A 17,222-nucleotide genomic window follows, 5' to 3' on the forward strand; every position below is an offset into this window, starting at 1 on the left:
GCAAATAGATGTGAATGGAGAATGAGTTTCCTACAGTCACTGCTATGTGTGAGCTGTTGATATTGGCTTATCCCAATTAGTCATCAATTATTGTTTTGCTATAAGACATCAGAAAATGTCAGCCATAGTTTTCCAGAGCCCAAAGTGATGATTTTAAATTGCTTGTATTTCATTTGAATTTGACAAAAAAAGCAGGAAATTCTGACATTTAGAAAGCTGGAACCCTACAACATTTGGGAAATCACTCAAACCAGTATTTGGTTATCAAAGTAGTTGCATATTATTTTTCCTTCAATCATAATGCAATTTGAGGAATCCTTGTCAAAACTCTTTTTCATGCAAAAGGTCTACAACTTACGATTATTTTCATTAGTGATTAGACTGCCAATTACTATCACGATTAATCAATTAATAGTTTAGTGGACTAAAAACTTGCTTGTCACAATTTGTCAAAGATTCTTCATTTACAAAGCAACTCATTTCCTTTTGATCAACCAACTGATTGATTGACTAATCATTGCAGCTTTAATGCAAAATATCTGTGGCTTATATCTCATCATAACATCCTTGGCATTTGTTTACCATTGCAACAACACCTGTGAAAAAAAAAATGGCCAGCTCATTTCCTTTTCCCCTGAGGCTTATTAAGTAACAACTTATTATGCCACAACATAAGTAAGATTCCTACATTTGACTGTCAAAGGGATAATCACACATGCAGATCTGAGATTCTTTCATCGTCTAGTCTGTTCCTTTCCACTCTCATATTCATCTGTACTGTTTTTTGCACTGTCCCTGCCACTTTCTTCAACCAAAAGGTCAGAGGTCAGACAGCTGTAAGACTTCTCTTGATGTTGTGTCCCTTAGGCGGCACAGGAAAAGAGATGAGGGGTCGCCAGCTCACTGAAGAGCTGTGCGTGGAGTGTCACAAGCTAGCATGCTCTTTAGATTTGCCAGCTTGATTTCTCACAACCAAAACAGAGTGTCAATTGTTGAAATGAGTCATTTTTTCTCCTGTGGGTTCCAAAGGGTCAACTTTTTTGGAAAGGGGAAAATAGAGCCTAATTCAACCAGGGAGCTGTCATAAGGGTGGCATGAGACTGAAACATGGTCTTGCCTGAGGACAAACACATTTTGTTTTGCTGCTAGAAGAATTGACACTGGTACTCTCATGACCTGGCAGGTGCTCATCAGTGTTGACACAGAAAATTAGTACAAATACACACCCTCATTCAGACATACCACACACAAATTGTCACCTTAACAACGCCCTCAATTATGCAAACTAAAACATGAGCCATATTTGACCTGGCGGAAACACCAGCTGACTTCCTTTATGTACTTCAAAAGAAACAGCAACTGATATCTAAGCATGGACTGATTCAGGTCAGTGGTCTGTGCTCCTCGCCTCCACAATAGACATCCGCCCCTGCTCCTACTCCTCACCACATTTCACCTGTGAGAATGTGACCTTTACACACCTACACACACAAAAATACAGGTATGTATTTGTTTTTTTCATGTAAAAACCCAACACCTTGCATGAGGATGATTTGACTGAGAGAACAGGTTCTCATGCCCACTTCCTACTACAAGCCTCCCCTGTGACTGTAGTATACTGTGCAAAATCGTCTGTTATTGCACACTAGGTTAGAAGGCTATGTACACAGAAAGGCTTCTTTGTTTCAAATACACCCTGCAGTCAGTAAGAATAAGGTTACTGTCTTCTCGTACGACTCTGTTTTTACTGCTGGTTCTGATAAAGTAACTGTCTTAGTTTGAACTTTGTTGATTTCCCTAATACTCTCCATCTTTTGCCCCCTTCTCTCTCTTCTCTCTCTCAAACACACACACACACACACACACACACACACACACACACACACACACACACACACACACACACACACACACACACACAAGATACACAAGCAGGGTGATGATACCATTGCTGTGTTTTTGAGGAGTAGAGTGTATCAGCAGTCAGCTGAGTTGATCTTAAATCAGGAACAGGAAATGTGATCAGGGGCTCTGGCCGGTCCAGAACACTGTCCCTATTGTCAGTGCAGTGCTGTGGCTCACGCTGGGGACTTTTAAAGGTTATCTGTCCTGGGAAAAGGTTGATATTCACTTTCACAACTAGCCTGTAGCACCAGCGTATACCCAAAATGGATATCTGATGATGGCCTCATCACTAAATATGACTTTGTCTTTGTTGCACTTCTTAAGATACATTTAGAGGCCTGTCTGGGGTCAATAGAGGAGTCAGTAAATAAGGTAATCCAACAAGCCTCACTATCAGTGTTTACTCAGCTGTGTTGTGGACAATACACTGGAAATGAGTGATTAATCAGCAACTGGTGGAAAGTCCCTCACTGGTCATCTTAGTCATCCATGCAGCATGGAAGGTAAAATTAAAACAATCCACTGGCAATTTAATGACCTCAACTTATCGAGCTGAAGACATTACAGACAGTGTGCCCCACCTAGAAGGATCGATTAATAATTTAATTAAATAGCAGATAGTAGGGTTACAATGGTAGGAGATGTTCACAGTACAATAACACAGTTATTAATGTCATCAGGAATGTAAACAGAAGGTTATTTTTTGGTTGAACATACACTTATCATGATTTCAAAAAATATTATGTCCTGATAGACATGAAACTACACATTCGAAATGTAGCATATATTTTAAATAACACTTATATGTTGAAATCAATATATTCGCAGATAAGCAAAACTGTACATGTATGATAACCGGAAGTTTTCATACCATGTGGTATACTTTAAAATGGAATTTCACTGCAACCCTAGCTGCAAGAAAATAATAGCCAACTATTTAGGTGACTGATTATTTTGTTTAAGTGCTTTTTAAAGTTATGAAACCAAATATTCTTGGACTGTTGATTGGACAATACAAGACATTTTAAGACATCAGCTTGGACTTCTTCACTATTTTTTTATTTTAAAGATCTAACCATTAATCGATTTGTAAGAATATATCTGTAAATCTTGAGAATTAAGAGAATAATTGTTAGTTTCACCCCTTGTCCCATCTTAGGTTTCATCAATTAGTTGATTAATAGAAAATGAATCCAAGTCTATTTTTGGAATCAATTAATCTTTTAGTTATTTTTCAAGATATTCATAGTAATCTGAATACCTGAGTTTTGAACTGATAGTCAGATAAAACATGATTTTAATATGTCACCTTTGGCTCTGAAAATAATGATGGTGATTCTGCAATTTTCTGACATTTTATAAACAAAATGATGAATCAGTTATTCTCAATGACAACAGGAAAAGATTAAGAGAAAAGAAGGCATCCAGGGGAGAGAAGCGTTTATGATTCCTAACTTTGGGGGCATCGAAATTTTACCGAATAAACATACAACCACTCAAGGAAAGTCAAAAAAGAAAACCAAAACAAAAAGCACACTTCTGCTTCACTACAGTATGTGTTAAACCACATGGAGAGTTGAATGCTCAGAGAAGGCTTTAAACAAATATGATCATCTTATGTGTTTTAAATAGCTGTGGATTTCTATTAGAGGATTATAGAAGTTTCATCCAACACTGTTTGCTAGCAACCACACTGCAGTGAAACTGTTTTAGAGTAATATCATTTTCAACAATACCTGACAACTAGTTAGGCCAGAGTATGACTCACAGCTGATGCTAGCTACAGAAGGAATGAGGTTATCTATGTTGACATTAAAATGTCTCCGTCTACAAGAATGTAGACGAAACCAACAGGGAGAGAGAGAGACAACAGAATTGTTAATACATCTCCAGTGTACATGTGAATATTTAGCCTTTTCTCCAAGATAATGGCGGTCAAGTTTCACTTGAACCTTCAGCCATATGAGGCCTATTCATTGTTAGTGACTACGACAAAGCCAAACCCATAGGCTGTCACAACTTGTGCAGCAAAGGGGCCTTTGTGATCAACAGTTTGAGTAAGACGACACCGATCGTGCAGCATAAAGGGCTGGTTATTATGATCAAAGTCTTTATTCAGTGATACGCTTTTGTAAACACACTGGATACAGTATTTGCACGCAGCAGAGACAAAGATGCATGCGCATGGTTAAACATTTATCCAGTCAGAGGAATAATGATCGCTGCTGGCTATCTGAGATGACGAGAGGAAAAAATTAAGGAGTGAGGGAGAGATTTAAAAAGGCATCACAGAGGGGGCAGAGGAGTGTAGGTGGTGTCGATTCCTTTGGCATGGCCCACATGAAACTAATGTAACTATATCCCCGCAACAACACTGAGGCTATGACCTCATCCCGTCCAGAGAGGGAACCTGGACACATGAGAACATTATTCCACGCATGGCTGCCTTGTGCGTGTGTGTGTGTTTTCATTTTAGGGACTGAAGGGGCAGGCTTGGGAGTGATCTAACAATTTTTACGACTTCTGTCATAATACAGCGCACACACTCGAACACAGTTGCCCACCCCATGGTCCATCGAACAACCAAACATTTGTTGCCTAGTAGTGAATGAGTCAAACTTTTCAATGACGTTATGGGCAGAAATACATCCAGTAGGAAATTCTACACTTGCGAACACAATGAGGTCTTAATACCATAATTACACAATTATTTGCACTGTTGAGTCTAAAATAGGCATGTTGAACGGTCAGATTAGGATAATTACCAGGGCACCTTGAGTTACACACAGTCAATTAGGCAGTCAATCAGGCAGGTAATAAGGTATTTACTCATTTAAACTGCAGCATCTGACTGTGGGTCATGACCTCATGGCATGCTCACTCTGATTTTGGATATTATTATGGCCATATTTTATTGCTGTACTGCATTCCTTCAAATGAACAGAGGGAAAACACTTCAGTGCAAGTGAAAATCTCAGCCAGGTGAGCTTTTACACCTGTTGAGCTTGGACGCATGCCAGAGGAAGGAAAACACGGATTTATCATAAACAATGCAGCTAATGTTAGTTCACTCCTGTTTTATGGTTTTACCACAAGACAAGGAAAACACTATTTCAGTTCAAGTATTTTGTCTGACATGAGTTGTTGAACACGGGGAAAGAAGGACAGCAACAGTGACAACGAAGTCGTAGCCTTTTTTAAACAAGTAGTTAGAAGTTTGAAACGTGTTTGCTAGCTAGTTCACAGTGCACATTAGCAAACAAACATCGCCTACCTTTTGACGGTGAAGTTCAAACGCGACGTGTTTTGAATGTCATGCGGCACTGGAGCAGGTCTGGAGCCGCAACAGCAGTTCAGGAAAAAGAAAAGACGGATAAAAGCTCAGTCCGACCGTCTATCCGTGTCATTTTGGTTGTTTTTTCTGCTGAACTTGGAGTCACTGTGTGAAGCTAGCCGGCTGGTCTCTGTAGTAACATCAAAAACGTTGGTTCCGGCCGTCAGCTCGCGCCGCTGTCAGAGCCGTTAAACACGCAGTAAAGTCAAACTGAGCACTTTAAAATGTGAGAGAAGAAGACCGTGCACCGCCACTGAGAGCTGCTCTCCACTCAATGTGCTGTCTCCTCCTCACTGAGCCTGACTGACGGCGGTGAAACTGCTGATGAAACCTGCTCGGAGTCTCACTTTCATCCGTGTGTGTGCTGCTGGTGTGAGGGCTCCATCTGCTGAACTCGGCTGGGTGAGGAGGATGCCCTGTGTGTGTGTGTGTGTGTGTGTGTGTGTGGTTGTTTCTATCCTACAGGGGACCACACCATCAGAGTTTTTTTGGGGGGGGGACTCAGGGGCCAAGACAAGACCCAACGGTCCCCTTTTGTACTCACTCACAGACAGACAGTGTTGGGGGTAACTTCTTGATAATAAAATAATCTGTTACATTACTCAGATTATTTTTTGTTGTAACGAGTAATGTAACGTGTTCCTCCTGCAATTCAAGTAACCCGTTTAATTAGTTAGTTTTTCCTAAAAGTAATCCGTTACTGGAAAAAAAAAATGTCACCACAGAAATAAAAGAAAATCCCTGAAGCGCTTGGTCTGTTTCTGTTTCTGTTTCTCTCCTTTTGCTCAGCAGGTGGCTGCATGCCAGCGGAAGGTAAACCTACAGTTGTGTCAGTGGGCATGCGTAGCCAGCTAATTCAATGTAGCGAGATGGCAGAGAGGACAGCATTAACTTTGTGGAAATTCACATTATTTTGAATTTTTTAGGCAAAAAGGACAAGCCAACATCACAGTGAAATGCAAGTTCTGCCTGCAGGATAAGGAAACTGTGACAGTTTCAACATATACATCTGTTTAAAGACTTACAAAACTGTAACAGGCTGCTTATACCTTTATAAATCTTACTGACATTTTCTGGTAATCAATAACAAACCTCTAGCTATCGCTACAGTTTTTAAAGTGATTCTGGGTTGCAGACCTTTCATACTGCTGTTCTTTTCTTATTGCTGTCATTAACAATATAATCCTGGAAACCAAATTTTATTATTTTCGACCAGCCCCCTCATGCGTTGGCCTCTGCTGGTGTGCCCATCCTAGCAGGTTGCATGTAAAAATATTTGCATGTCATTCATCCAGTCATGTTTCACAAACAAATACCAGGTCAAGTTGAGGCTTTTATCAGTGTTGCTGAAGTAAATTTGAAGTCAGTAAATTGGCATGTTGCGTCCGAGTCAAGTTAAGCCTCCACGTCTTATTAAAAAAGTTATTTTCTTTTCTTTTAAATGAATCACTCAAAGCACATTTAACGTCAGACTTTTACTAGAGCTTTGAAATTGCTCAGTCCCAGAACAACTCCTCTGACTAGTTTTCACAAGCGCAGGATTTCAATCAACTTGTATTCTCAATCTTTACTTATAAGACCACAATCTGTTTGTCGATGCACTTTACAGAAAAAAGGTCCAAAAAAACCCCCCCAAACAAATATGATCTTTGTGTAGGAGGCTAATAGGCTAGTAAGTCTTTTATGCTCTACTGAATTCATGATAAGCTGCTTACAACAAGAAGTTTGTTCTGGGCTGAAGTGTTTATTCTGCTACACTCCAGATGTACTTTTTCCCTGAATTTATTGTATTGTATTTTTATTTTGGGATCTGACCGACTTTTGACCGAAACTTTACTTAATTTACTTTACACTCACATGTTCTCTCCTAAACTGAACTCCTACTGTCTCTAACAGTTTCCTCATCCTGCCTGAGGCCAAATCCAGCCTCTGCCAAAAAAGTCAACATCACTGGATCCATGAAGATAAACCAGTCTGGAACAAACCAGCTAGTAAAAGACAGTGAGCTGATCCAATCTTTCATTTCATGTGACCCAGACTGGTCCTGTCCTGTGAGGGAGTCAATAGGTTTGCGTTGTTCAGTTAAATTGTCTACCTAAGGGGAAAATTACGGCCTGAGCTTAAAAAAATGTTATCAACAACACTCGGTCTAATTTCAACAACAGTATGTCTTTTCCCCGTGCTCTTGGCAGGACATGACAGTCCATCTCCAAGTCACGGGTTGACTGTGGCCTGAATGATTTGAGAACCGCACAAGTAAATTGAATTTCATAGCAAATCTTCCATTTTGAGCAGCACATGCTTGAGACAGAGCTGCTTCTATTTGCAGATTTAGAGAATACTTGGTAACTGTCACATTTTCAGAGAAATTAGCTCATTCTGTTCATTATATCTAGATATCTGTATTTCTTTCTCTATTGACTCTTGTTATGGCCTTTACAATGGAATGGAATCAAGGTTGTACAATAATACATGCATGAGCTGATTGCTGAATAGTTTTAGTGTTTGAGGAGTACTCAAACGTGAAACAAGAACAGCAGTTAGAGCAGTGATAAATTGTAAACTTGTGATCGCTTGTGATCGCTTGTGATCGCTTTCCACCAATGGCTCTAAGCTTGAATGCTGAACTATGATGTACAAGATATATTTTTTCACATGCACATTTGCATAGCAGTACCATTGCTGGGTATGAGTGATGGGATATGTGTGTATGCCCACCTGTCTGTGTGTATTGGTGACTTCAAACTGGGTTGTGTGTACCAAATGATGATTGATTGATTGATTTACTAGCTTGCTAAATTGTTAGCCTCGTGGCTTCTAGACACCGTTGCCTAGCAGCGGTGTTTTCATAACTTAGCCACTTGAAAACATAGCATGTTGCATACACAACTTCCTATGTTGTAACCCTAAGCTCATTCAGTTTGTAAGCAGCATAGGAGTGATTAGATCATAGAGAGAGGGACAGTCACCAGCATCCACCTCACAGTACAAAGAGAGTATGATCGAGATGCTGTGGAAAAGTCATCCTCAAAATCTTCTCAGATGCCAATAGAGATGCACTTTTTTATAGAATGCCCAAGAGAATTTTAAAAACTGACAGCCAGAACAGTGAGGACAGGAAGAGACACATATGGCATACACGGATAGGACTCCAAGGTGAAGTTTTGTGGCCAGTAGGGCTCACTGCTCTTCCAGTCACAGGAAGCAAGTAGGAATGAGAGGAATGCAGTCAGGCAATACGGTGATGAAGGGAGCAGCAGTTGCGGGGCAGATTGCCAAAAAAAGTGAAAGAAAAGGAGGTAGTTGGGGAAAAGATAGGCAGAGTGAGAAAGTGATTATATAGTGGAAAAGGCTGAGATAATTAAGATGCACAATCAGGCAAAAACCAACAGAGCTGCACAGAAAGCACACTCACACACCAAAACAAAAGGCCAGCGGCAGCTTTTGTGATTGCATGTGGTGCGAGGATACTTTTCTCTGATAGTGACAGTTTGATGTGGATAATGTGCGTGATATAAGAGGGGTCACTGACGGAAATGCCACAGTACATTAGTGTAACCTGTGGAATGTGTGGAGTTATCAGTCAAACAGATTTCCTGGTAACGGGTGGAGGCCGGGGGTCCGCAAACAAGAATTTGTTTTTGACTATCCAGGGGGTCATCCTACCTTACTCACACACGCACAAACACACATGCAAGCAGAGACATGCGCTGACATGAAGACAGCACACCCCTTTTTCAGATTGACTGGCCCAAACTGCCCTTTTTCTAACTACTGTGTCAGTTGTTAGAAATCACAAGTTTACAAGTGTGATTGAGAGGGCTTTACAAAATAAACAACATACCAAACCACCTATCCTTAGATCCGCATTTCAGATGAAGAAATCTCCTCAATAGAATACAGTACCTCTTACAAGACTGACAGACATGAAGTAGAGGTCATATATACAGAGTAGACAGAATTGTTAGCAGTGGTAGTAGTAGCACTTACTAGTAAAGTGGTACAATATAATGTGAATCGACCAGTATAAAATTTTTTGGGGCCGATGCCAAAACAAGTATTAGGGAGTAAAAAATTCCAATATCGATATATGCGCGGATGTACACACATTTCTTGCAATGATCCCTCAAGTGCATATTGGACAACACATACACAGATACTGATTTATCTGTGATAGGCCAATATCGGCAAATGCAATCAGCTAACTGATATGGCCGTCGGGCTCTATTTTTGTAGCTCATTATTTTTCTGTTGTACTGCAATTCTTTTTGGTTCAGTTAAACCCACTGCTTGCAACCTGCTGAGCACCAAACAGCTGATAGACAAAGTTACAGTATTAACTAGCTGGTGAACATTGTGAAGCATTTAGCAGCTAAAGGGCTAAAACCCTCAGGAGGTAGTAGAGACCAAAACATGTTCGCCACAACAAATTTGTAATGTGATATGGTGTCAATGTTTTGTTTACAGCTGATCCCAAAATGGCCAAAACTTATTTTAATGCTGCTCTAAATCACCAGGATTTGTTGAATGCAGAAAGAAAAAAAGAAATTCAACTAAAGAATCTACAGATCACTGCCTCGTTGTATACATAAAAGAAAAAAGAAGATCCATTACGTATGTAAAACAGTGGTTGTGGATTGCATCATTCTGGTTCTAACACGCTTGAACTCTGCATGATAACAGACAACTGCACGTTTTCAGGTAGGCCCTTCTAGCTAGCAGCTGTGCGGTAACTTTGAACTGAGAAGAAGCTGGAGGCCGTGGGCAGCCTCTAAAGCCTTTCCATTCCCAACAGCAAAGTAAAGTCAACCCACAGGGTGGATAGATAGACAGCGCACGCCTAGTTTCTCTGGAAAGTCACTGTGATGCTGGAAAGTGTTGCTTTACGACGCCTTCGCACTTCGGTGTGCGCACATGTTGAAAAAGGTCAAAACAATGAGTTGGGAACAGTGTGTACCTGTTTGAAAAGGTTTGTGACATGTCTTTAAGAGAAACACATCAAACTGAAGTTATGATTTCAGTGGCACTCCTGTGGACTAAATGCTAAATAGCTGAATAAAATGAGAGATCCTTGGCCTGAATGATAATGTTGACAGAGAGAAATATAGGGCAGCAACAACTTACCATTAACATTTATTTTATATTTCCTGCTAAAACTGGTTTCCATCTCTGTGGTACTTTCTAAAACTACGTTCTTAAACCACTTCCTTCAAGAGAAAATCTCTGACGGTTTTCCCTGTGCACTTAAACCTCCCCGTGGCAGTTACGTTAAAATTACATTCAATTCTTGCAGTAAAAATGCTTTTCCACAAGGGGGTAGTACTCAAATAAATGACTGCATTTACTGTTTGTAATCTAAACACAAACAACAGCCTGTTCAGGTTTATGAGATGGAAGTGAGATTACTATCAGCCACTCTTTAGTATCACGCACATCAACCACTAAACTTGAGTTACTTCTTCACCCCGTTACAGTGCTCACCTGGCCTCAGTTGGCAGCCTCTGCTGTGATGAAGAGCCCTCTTTAGAACAGAGAGGACTAAATGAGAGGTGATCCATTTTGGATCTCCACACTTTTGGCCTACCGTTCAGCCAAGTGACTGTACTGTCCTTCAGCTATTTGGAAAATGTGATGGAACAATTACAAATCCAAGTCATTTTGGTAATTGAAAACATTCAATCTTGATTCATTGGACTGATACTTTGAGAAAAAGTCATTACCGATGTAAGTTTCTTTCTGGTTCAGACAAATAATGACTTCTCTAGGATATATTTTCAGGAAAATCTTAAATAATTTACAAAAGGCAAGTGTCACGTCTTTGAAACTGCAACAAACAACAATGTCACCAATCCTTCTTTGCTGTTAGTTGACACCCTCTTGGCTGGATATAGACACCCATGATGGGACTCCCTCACAGTGCAGTCTGATTCAGTGACCCTGAGAGAGGGAGAGTCCCTGTGGGCCACTTCCAGCTGACTGTGGCCTCTTAACCTGCTGCCCCTCAAACCAAAACAAAGCCAGAGTTCGATGATTTATCACTGTGACGGAATTATAGAGCATCGAGTTCAAGTTATATGTACAGTTTGCTTGCTTAGACTGATTCCCCACTTTGGACACAACAGGACTTTGTTCTCCCCCAATAAGGTTTCATGTTCTCACTTTTCATTAGTGATTCATGCCCCTTACAAGTCTCCAAGACACTCTTGAAATGTTTTGCTTTGTGAGGTCAAATGTCCCAAATCCAAAGATAGTCAGTTCTGTTCCTGCTCAGAAATGCATTACGATTAATCAACTATCAAAAGTATTAGCCATTCATTTTCTGTCTTTAAACTGATAGATCAATGGACTAATCACTGCAACTCTTATTCCTACTATAAACGGGTGAACACGCAGTATGACACAAGGTGCATTTTGCAAATAGCCTTTTTTTAACAGTTCAACAGAGCATTTTTTCAGATTTTAAGTAAAACTCATTTCAGTGGTAAAAGTATTCATCTGAATATCAGGTTATCTGGGTTACAGTTGTTCCCATCCCTAGAATTTGTAACAACATCGTTTGTAAGTTTGGACAGGGCGGCATCTATTCAAAGCGAGTCTTTATGCTCTAGTTTTATCAGTATTTAATGCCCTTAAACCATCATGAGTGTTCATCACCGCAGGGAAAAGGCCAAATAAACCATGAATGTCATTATTATACTCCCATTATTTTCAGAGAGAACACAGGAGTTACAGTCTGATTTATAGCCCAACAAACCACAAAGACAAGTCTCTAAAAATGAAGCTGCACGGGAGAGTAAAAATAGAGCGAAAAGTTGAGTGTTTTGGGCGAGAGAGCAAGCAAAGGCTGAGGCCAGCATTTCATCTTATGCTGCAAGATTTATATACAGTGCACAAAAACAAGGAAGGAGGGGGTGAAAAGCCAAAGTTGCTACACACAGCAGCCTCTGCTAATTTTTTCCTACTTTCTAGTCCTTTCTAATCTTATAATAATATTGTAAGCATGTGGCAGTAATGTGAAGTATCCATAAAAAGATGTGTTGGTGCATGGGCAAAAAAAAAAAAAAAAAAATGCATGCACAAGCAAGATTTGACAACTCTTTTTCAATGTTTGCAAGTGTCCTTGCTTGAAAGGAGATTACCAGCAACTTAATTAACTGTCACTGTGTCAACCTAACCTCTTCCCAGCTTTTCTCTGACCAAGTTCTCGTTCTCGTCTCTCTGTTCTCATCATCCTCAGCTTTGCAGTGAGGGAATGTTGTTGTGTGTCTCCTCATTCTTTGCACTCTTATACTTTTCGTGGATAGACTAGCTCTCCAGGGTGGGTGGGTCTGTTTCCAATTTTCTCCCCTTCCCCGTCCTGAGAAACGACACTTCCAAAACCAAACAAATAAAACCAAGAAAACATTTTTTTTCTGGCTCTTGCCAAAATATTCGTCTTGCACAACTTTGAATCATTTGCAGTGATATCAACACTTAGAGTAACTGCTACAGTAAACTCAGAACAAACCCAAGCTTCTCACAGCTTAAGCCAACCAAAGCTGACCATCTGCCGGTAGTAACAGTGAAGATGAACCGAAGCAACAACTGGTGTCCACATCTGCAAAACTGCCACAACAGCTAAAGTCCTCTCTTCTCTTCAGAGTACGTAAACCTTTAATATACTTTCCTGGTGATACACAGTCATTGAAAGACACATTTTCTACACAGCTGTTACACAGATAAATATATTGTGTGCAAACGTGCAACAACTCCTACCTATTTTGGGTGGTGACATCCAGTAAGAGGTCCTTCTGTGCCCCCCACAGCAGTCGAGTGAATCAGAGATGCAGCAGTCGGACAGGCTGGGAGGCTCGGGGAGAAGATAGATCCTGCTCTGACAGGGGAGTGGTGCTGCAGCGCTCGAGCCCGGCTGTGCACTGACAGAGGGAGTCACAGTTAAATGTTTGACACAACAGGCTGCCTCTGACTTTTCTGTGTCTTGCACTTCCTCTCATGTGAGCTTCAGTCTCTCGCTCTCTCTCTCTCTCCCTCTCTCTCTCTCTCTCTCTCTCTCTCACTTAATCTAATCTATCTTTTGTTCAGAGAAGATACAGTTGCTCTGCCCTATCAGCCCTCTGTAACTTTTTGTCAGTGCTGCCCCTGCTGCACCAGAAGCTCCGGGGATGGAGGGAGGGAGGGAGGGAGGGAGGGAGTTGTGGACGTTGTGTGCATCTGTGTGTGTGTGTGTGTTGGACAGACAGAGAAAGAGAGAGAGCAACAGATTGTGTAGCCGCTTGTGTCTGAGGGACAATTGCAGGAAGTGTTGCTTTCGGATGCACAGGACCAAAATGAAAAGCCGTATCGGGCATTAGAAGTGTTAAAAGACATATCACAGTGGTATTACACTGTGCACGTTAAAGTGAGACCAGGAAAAATCCAACAAAACAAGTTTGTTGTTGGTGTGTCACTGGCATCACACCAGTTTTGTAGCCAGAATCAATCCATAATCTTCTTTAAATTAATTAATTCTATAGCTACCCATTTTATTTCCTGTGCATGTGCGAGAAAACTTCTGACCTAAAATATCCCTAAAAACTCCATGACCCAGTCAAGCTCTCATTTCTGCGTAAACACACAAATTGAGCATTCATTGTGCTCACTCTGACAAGCGACATATTTCCACAACGGCAATTACAATTCAGCAGTGTGTAACAGTTTCTTTCATTGGGATCTAATCTCTGTGAACATACTGATAACTGCCTTAATCATTCTTGGCATGCATAATAACATGAGAAACTGGATCAGTGGCTTCATGATTTAAATGTACGTATTTTCTGAGGTACATTCATTCTCGTAAATGTACATTTCCCCGGAAATACAGGCGGAAGTTAGTGCATGTGGTTTTCTCAGAGATTTGTAACTACTGAGAACTGTGAGGAGCCGGAGATTCATTCATATAAATGTACAACGTCAGAGAGCTATAAAAAAAAAGAAGAAGCCTGTAGCGGTGTTTAGCATGTTTGGATGAGCCATAACAATAAGTCAGGGGATGAGGACGGAGCACATCTATTTAACATATGTGCAGTTTGGCCACAGAATTCAAACCTGATTTTGAACCGGAGCCGTGCAGTGGAGACACCGGCTTTTCCAGCTTATTTAGCAGAAACACGGTTTTCTCCAAACTACTGTAAAGCCTGCAAAAAAATCTCAAAAACAATAACACGTGATCTCAGACATTTCTTATTCCCGACTCATGAAATACTGACACTTTGGGAATCATTGGCTGCCATCCCAAAGCGTCAGTATTTGACAAGTTGGGAATTCTTACAAATTTGACCCTTAACTTACCATTACTTTGTTATGACCATGAACTAGTGAAAACTTCTTACTCTAACATCCCAGAGTTCAAGGTTAAATGTCTTGTTTGTCAGACTGTAAACCAAAAAATATCAACTAATTATATATACATCTCATATAAATATACGATACAGTATAGCAGCAAATCCTCCTGTTTTAGCCGCTGAACCCAGTGAATGTTGGCCATTTTCAACTGAAAATATAACTGATCTTTGCATGTACAGTAGGAGCCCCGTAAATAATGGCCAGTTTCCAGGATAAAAAGTTGGCAGTTAATGTTTCCGCAAACCACTGATATGTTCACAGTTGTCAGTGTCAGTACCATATCAGTACCATATTGACATTTCTACAAAATCTGCCATATCAGGTTCACATTACATGTTTATGACCTGATTGTCATATTGGGAGATGGAGCTGATGGTGCTGGAGTTACAGGGGAGAGGGCTGCGAAGCCAGTGGCTGCAGTGAGGGGGTCCAAGCTTTTCAACATTTCTTTGACCGTGACACCACAGGATAAATTTTATTAGACCTTGGTAGCATTTCCATCATTTTTTTCAAGATAAAAATGTATGTTTTTGACGAGAGCTCTGGACATCTCCAGCTGTGTTTTTAGTGAGTAAGTTAGTTTAGGTATTTCGGGCCAAAAGAAAATTTAAACTAAAGAAATGTAAAGTTAGAAACACAGCCTACATTGACAACATTTATTCTGGCGCTTGGGTTGCGCCAATGGCACGTTTTATCCTGCATTATTAAATCAAGACATCTTTCATCTAACCTACAACAAACCTTTCAGCAGACATAACAATGCCACAGACAGACATAACAAGTCAGTAGCAGGCAGCATCCTGCTGCCACGCCAACACACGTTAGTCCTGTTAAGTTGAATTAACCTTAGTTGATTTAGGGAGTGCGTGTTTTTTTTGTTTTTTCCCGTCTGTGGAAGAGAAATGCAGCTAAAAGGGTCAACAACCCTCCTGACCTCAACTGCTGTGTGGTCTGGCTCCCTCCAGTACTGCGATCGCAGCTATGGATTAGCTTTCTGGTTCAAATGTAACTTCATCCTTTGGGAAAACATACTGACCAAAGGAAACCCATGTTTGGGGGTTATGACCCTTTGTCCTCATGGCAAGTGAGAGGGATTCTGAGGTTGGCTTGCCCTGGTCTCAGTTTCTCCTCAAACAAACTTTCTGAAGAGAGGAGGACTGTGATGTGCAAATTTCCAGTCTATATACAAAAGCAAAAAAGCAACACATTACTGGACATTATGCAGGATTCCCAGAATTTCCACTTAGCCACTTTGAGACCATGTGTTTTTGAATATGCATAAACGAAACAGTTTACATTTAGATCAACCCACTTCTCAAGCCCTGTGAGCAAAAATTCCTCGCAATCTGGTTTAATCGATGGGAGCCGGGCACTCTCCAGGCTGTGGCTGAGTTGATACAAACAGCTAACCTGTTCCTTCTGGAGCACAGAGAGGAAAAGGAGACGCAGATAAGAAGCAGGTTAGTAGTCCTTGAGGAATACAATGGGATCTGCATCGTCTGGAAACGTGAGGTGCTCACAGGCCGTTAAAAGTCCCTAAAGATCAGCGTGAGGAAGAGCAGGAGGAAAAGGTGGCGCCTTTATCTGCCAGAGCAGTCGAGACAGATCACAAGCATCGGAAAAATACTGGAAATGTCTTATCAGCATGTGGATGACCATCTTTTTTCCCATGATGTGTTCCAACTTTAGGATTGACCCTTGTGGCATTTGCAAGAAAATTTCTGCTATGTGATCAGTGCTTCGAAAATTCATTTTGGTTGCTGCCAAAATTCTTTCCCTCATGTTCACCTTCGTTCTGGGTATCATTTGAAAAGAGATAGAGTTTCATAACCCGATTCACCAGATGCTTTGTTACAAGGAACCATCTTTGAGGGCGTTATTGGAAAGTGTTTGAAAAAGGGCAGGCACTCTCAAAAATTACTTGGCAGGTGATTGGATGAACCATCTGTCTTAATTTCAACCAATCAGATCAACAAATCATATGACATAGCCAAAGCCAGTTGGGAGAAGAGGAAAACATATGTTCCATCAAGAAAAGACTTCAGTGCCGTTCTTTGCTCTTCTTTCAATAAGACATACTCTCCAGTTCTGATATGACTGATGCTATAGCAACATCTAAGATAGCTTCTCACAGAGCCACCATTGTTCTTTTTGAACCAACAGTTGCTTCTTTCTCTTGTCGCCTTTGTGGTCGGCACACCTGTATATCACCTATTAAACTTGGCAAGATGGATTCCTACCTAAGGACCTAGTGTGATCTCGCCATCTCTGGAATCCAGCTGTCTCACAAGGAGATTAGCTGTAAAGGACTAATGCTATGTATTTTATACTTGAAATAACATGCTTTTCTACATAACCCTTTATTTCATCTTTCTCAGATCTTAAATGTTGTCTTCATACATGCAGGTGTTCAGCAATGTTATAGTCATCCTCCCAGTACTTTCTGACCTCCCTTCCGCTCTCGATACTGTACAAAGTCTATTTGTTCCTATTGAAGACGCACACTTTTAAAAGCAGGTCACAAACATAAGCCTGAATAAAGAAAAGTCTGACTTATTTCCTTTAGAGGTCGGGCACTGCAGTTTTTTTTTAAACAGGAGTA

General features: G+C 40.7%; 1 protein-coding gene across 3 annotated transcripts in view; it reads right to left on the reverse strand.

Moving 5' to 3' along the window:
• LOC311254415 (histone deacetylase 7-like) overlaps positions 1-13,175 on the reverse strand; it is a 45,231-nt gene extending 32,056 nt beyond the window's left edge. The window contains exon 1 of one of the 3 annotated variants that reach the window (XM_084348172.1): positions 12,995-13,154. In XM_084348172.1, coding sequence (XP_084204298.1) covers positions 12,995-13,013 — 19 coding nt within the window. In that variant the 5' untranslated portion in view covers positions 13,014-13,154. Of the gene's footprint in view, positions 1-5,179; positions 5,653-12,994 lie in introns of those variants that run through there. The other 2 variants (XM_084348170.1, XM_084348171.1) reach the window with 2 other exon arrangements.
• Positions 13,176-17,222: the final 4,047 nt, after the last annotated feature.

This window comes from Pagrus pagrus (assembly GCF_965226575.1).
Source record: "Pagrus pagrus genome assembly, chromosome: 3".
NCBI classification, from domain to species: domain Eukaryota; kingdom Metazoa; phylum Chordata; class Actinopteri; order Spariformes; family Sparidae; genus Pagrus; species Pagrus pagrus.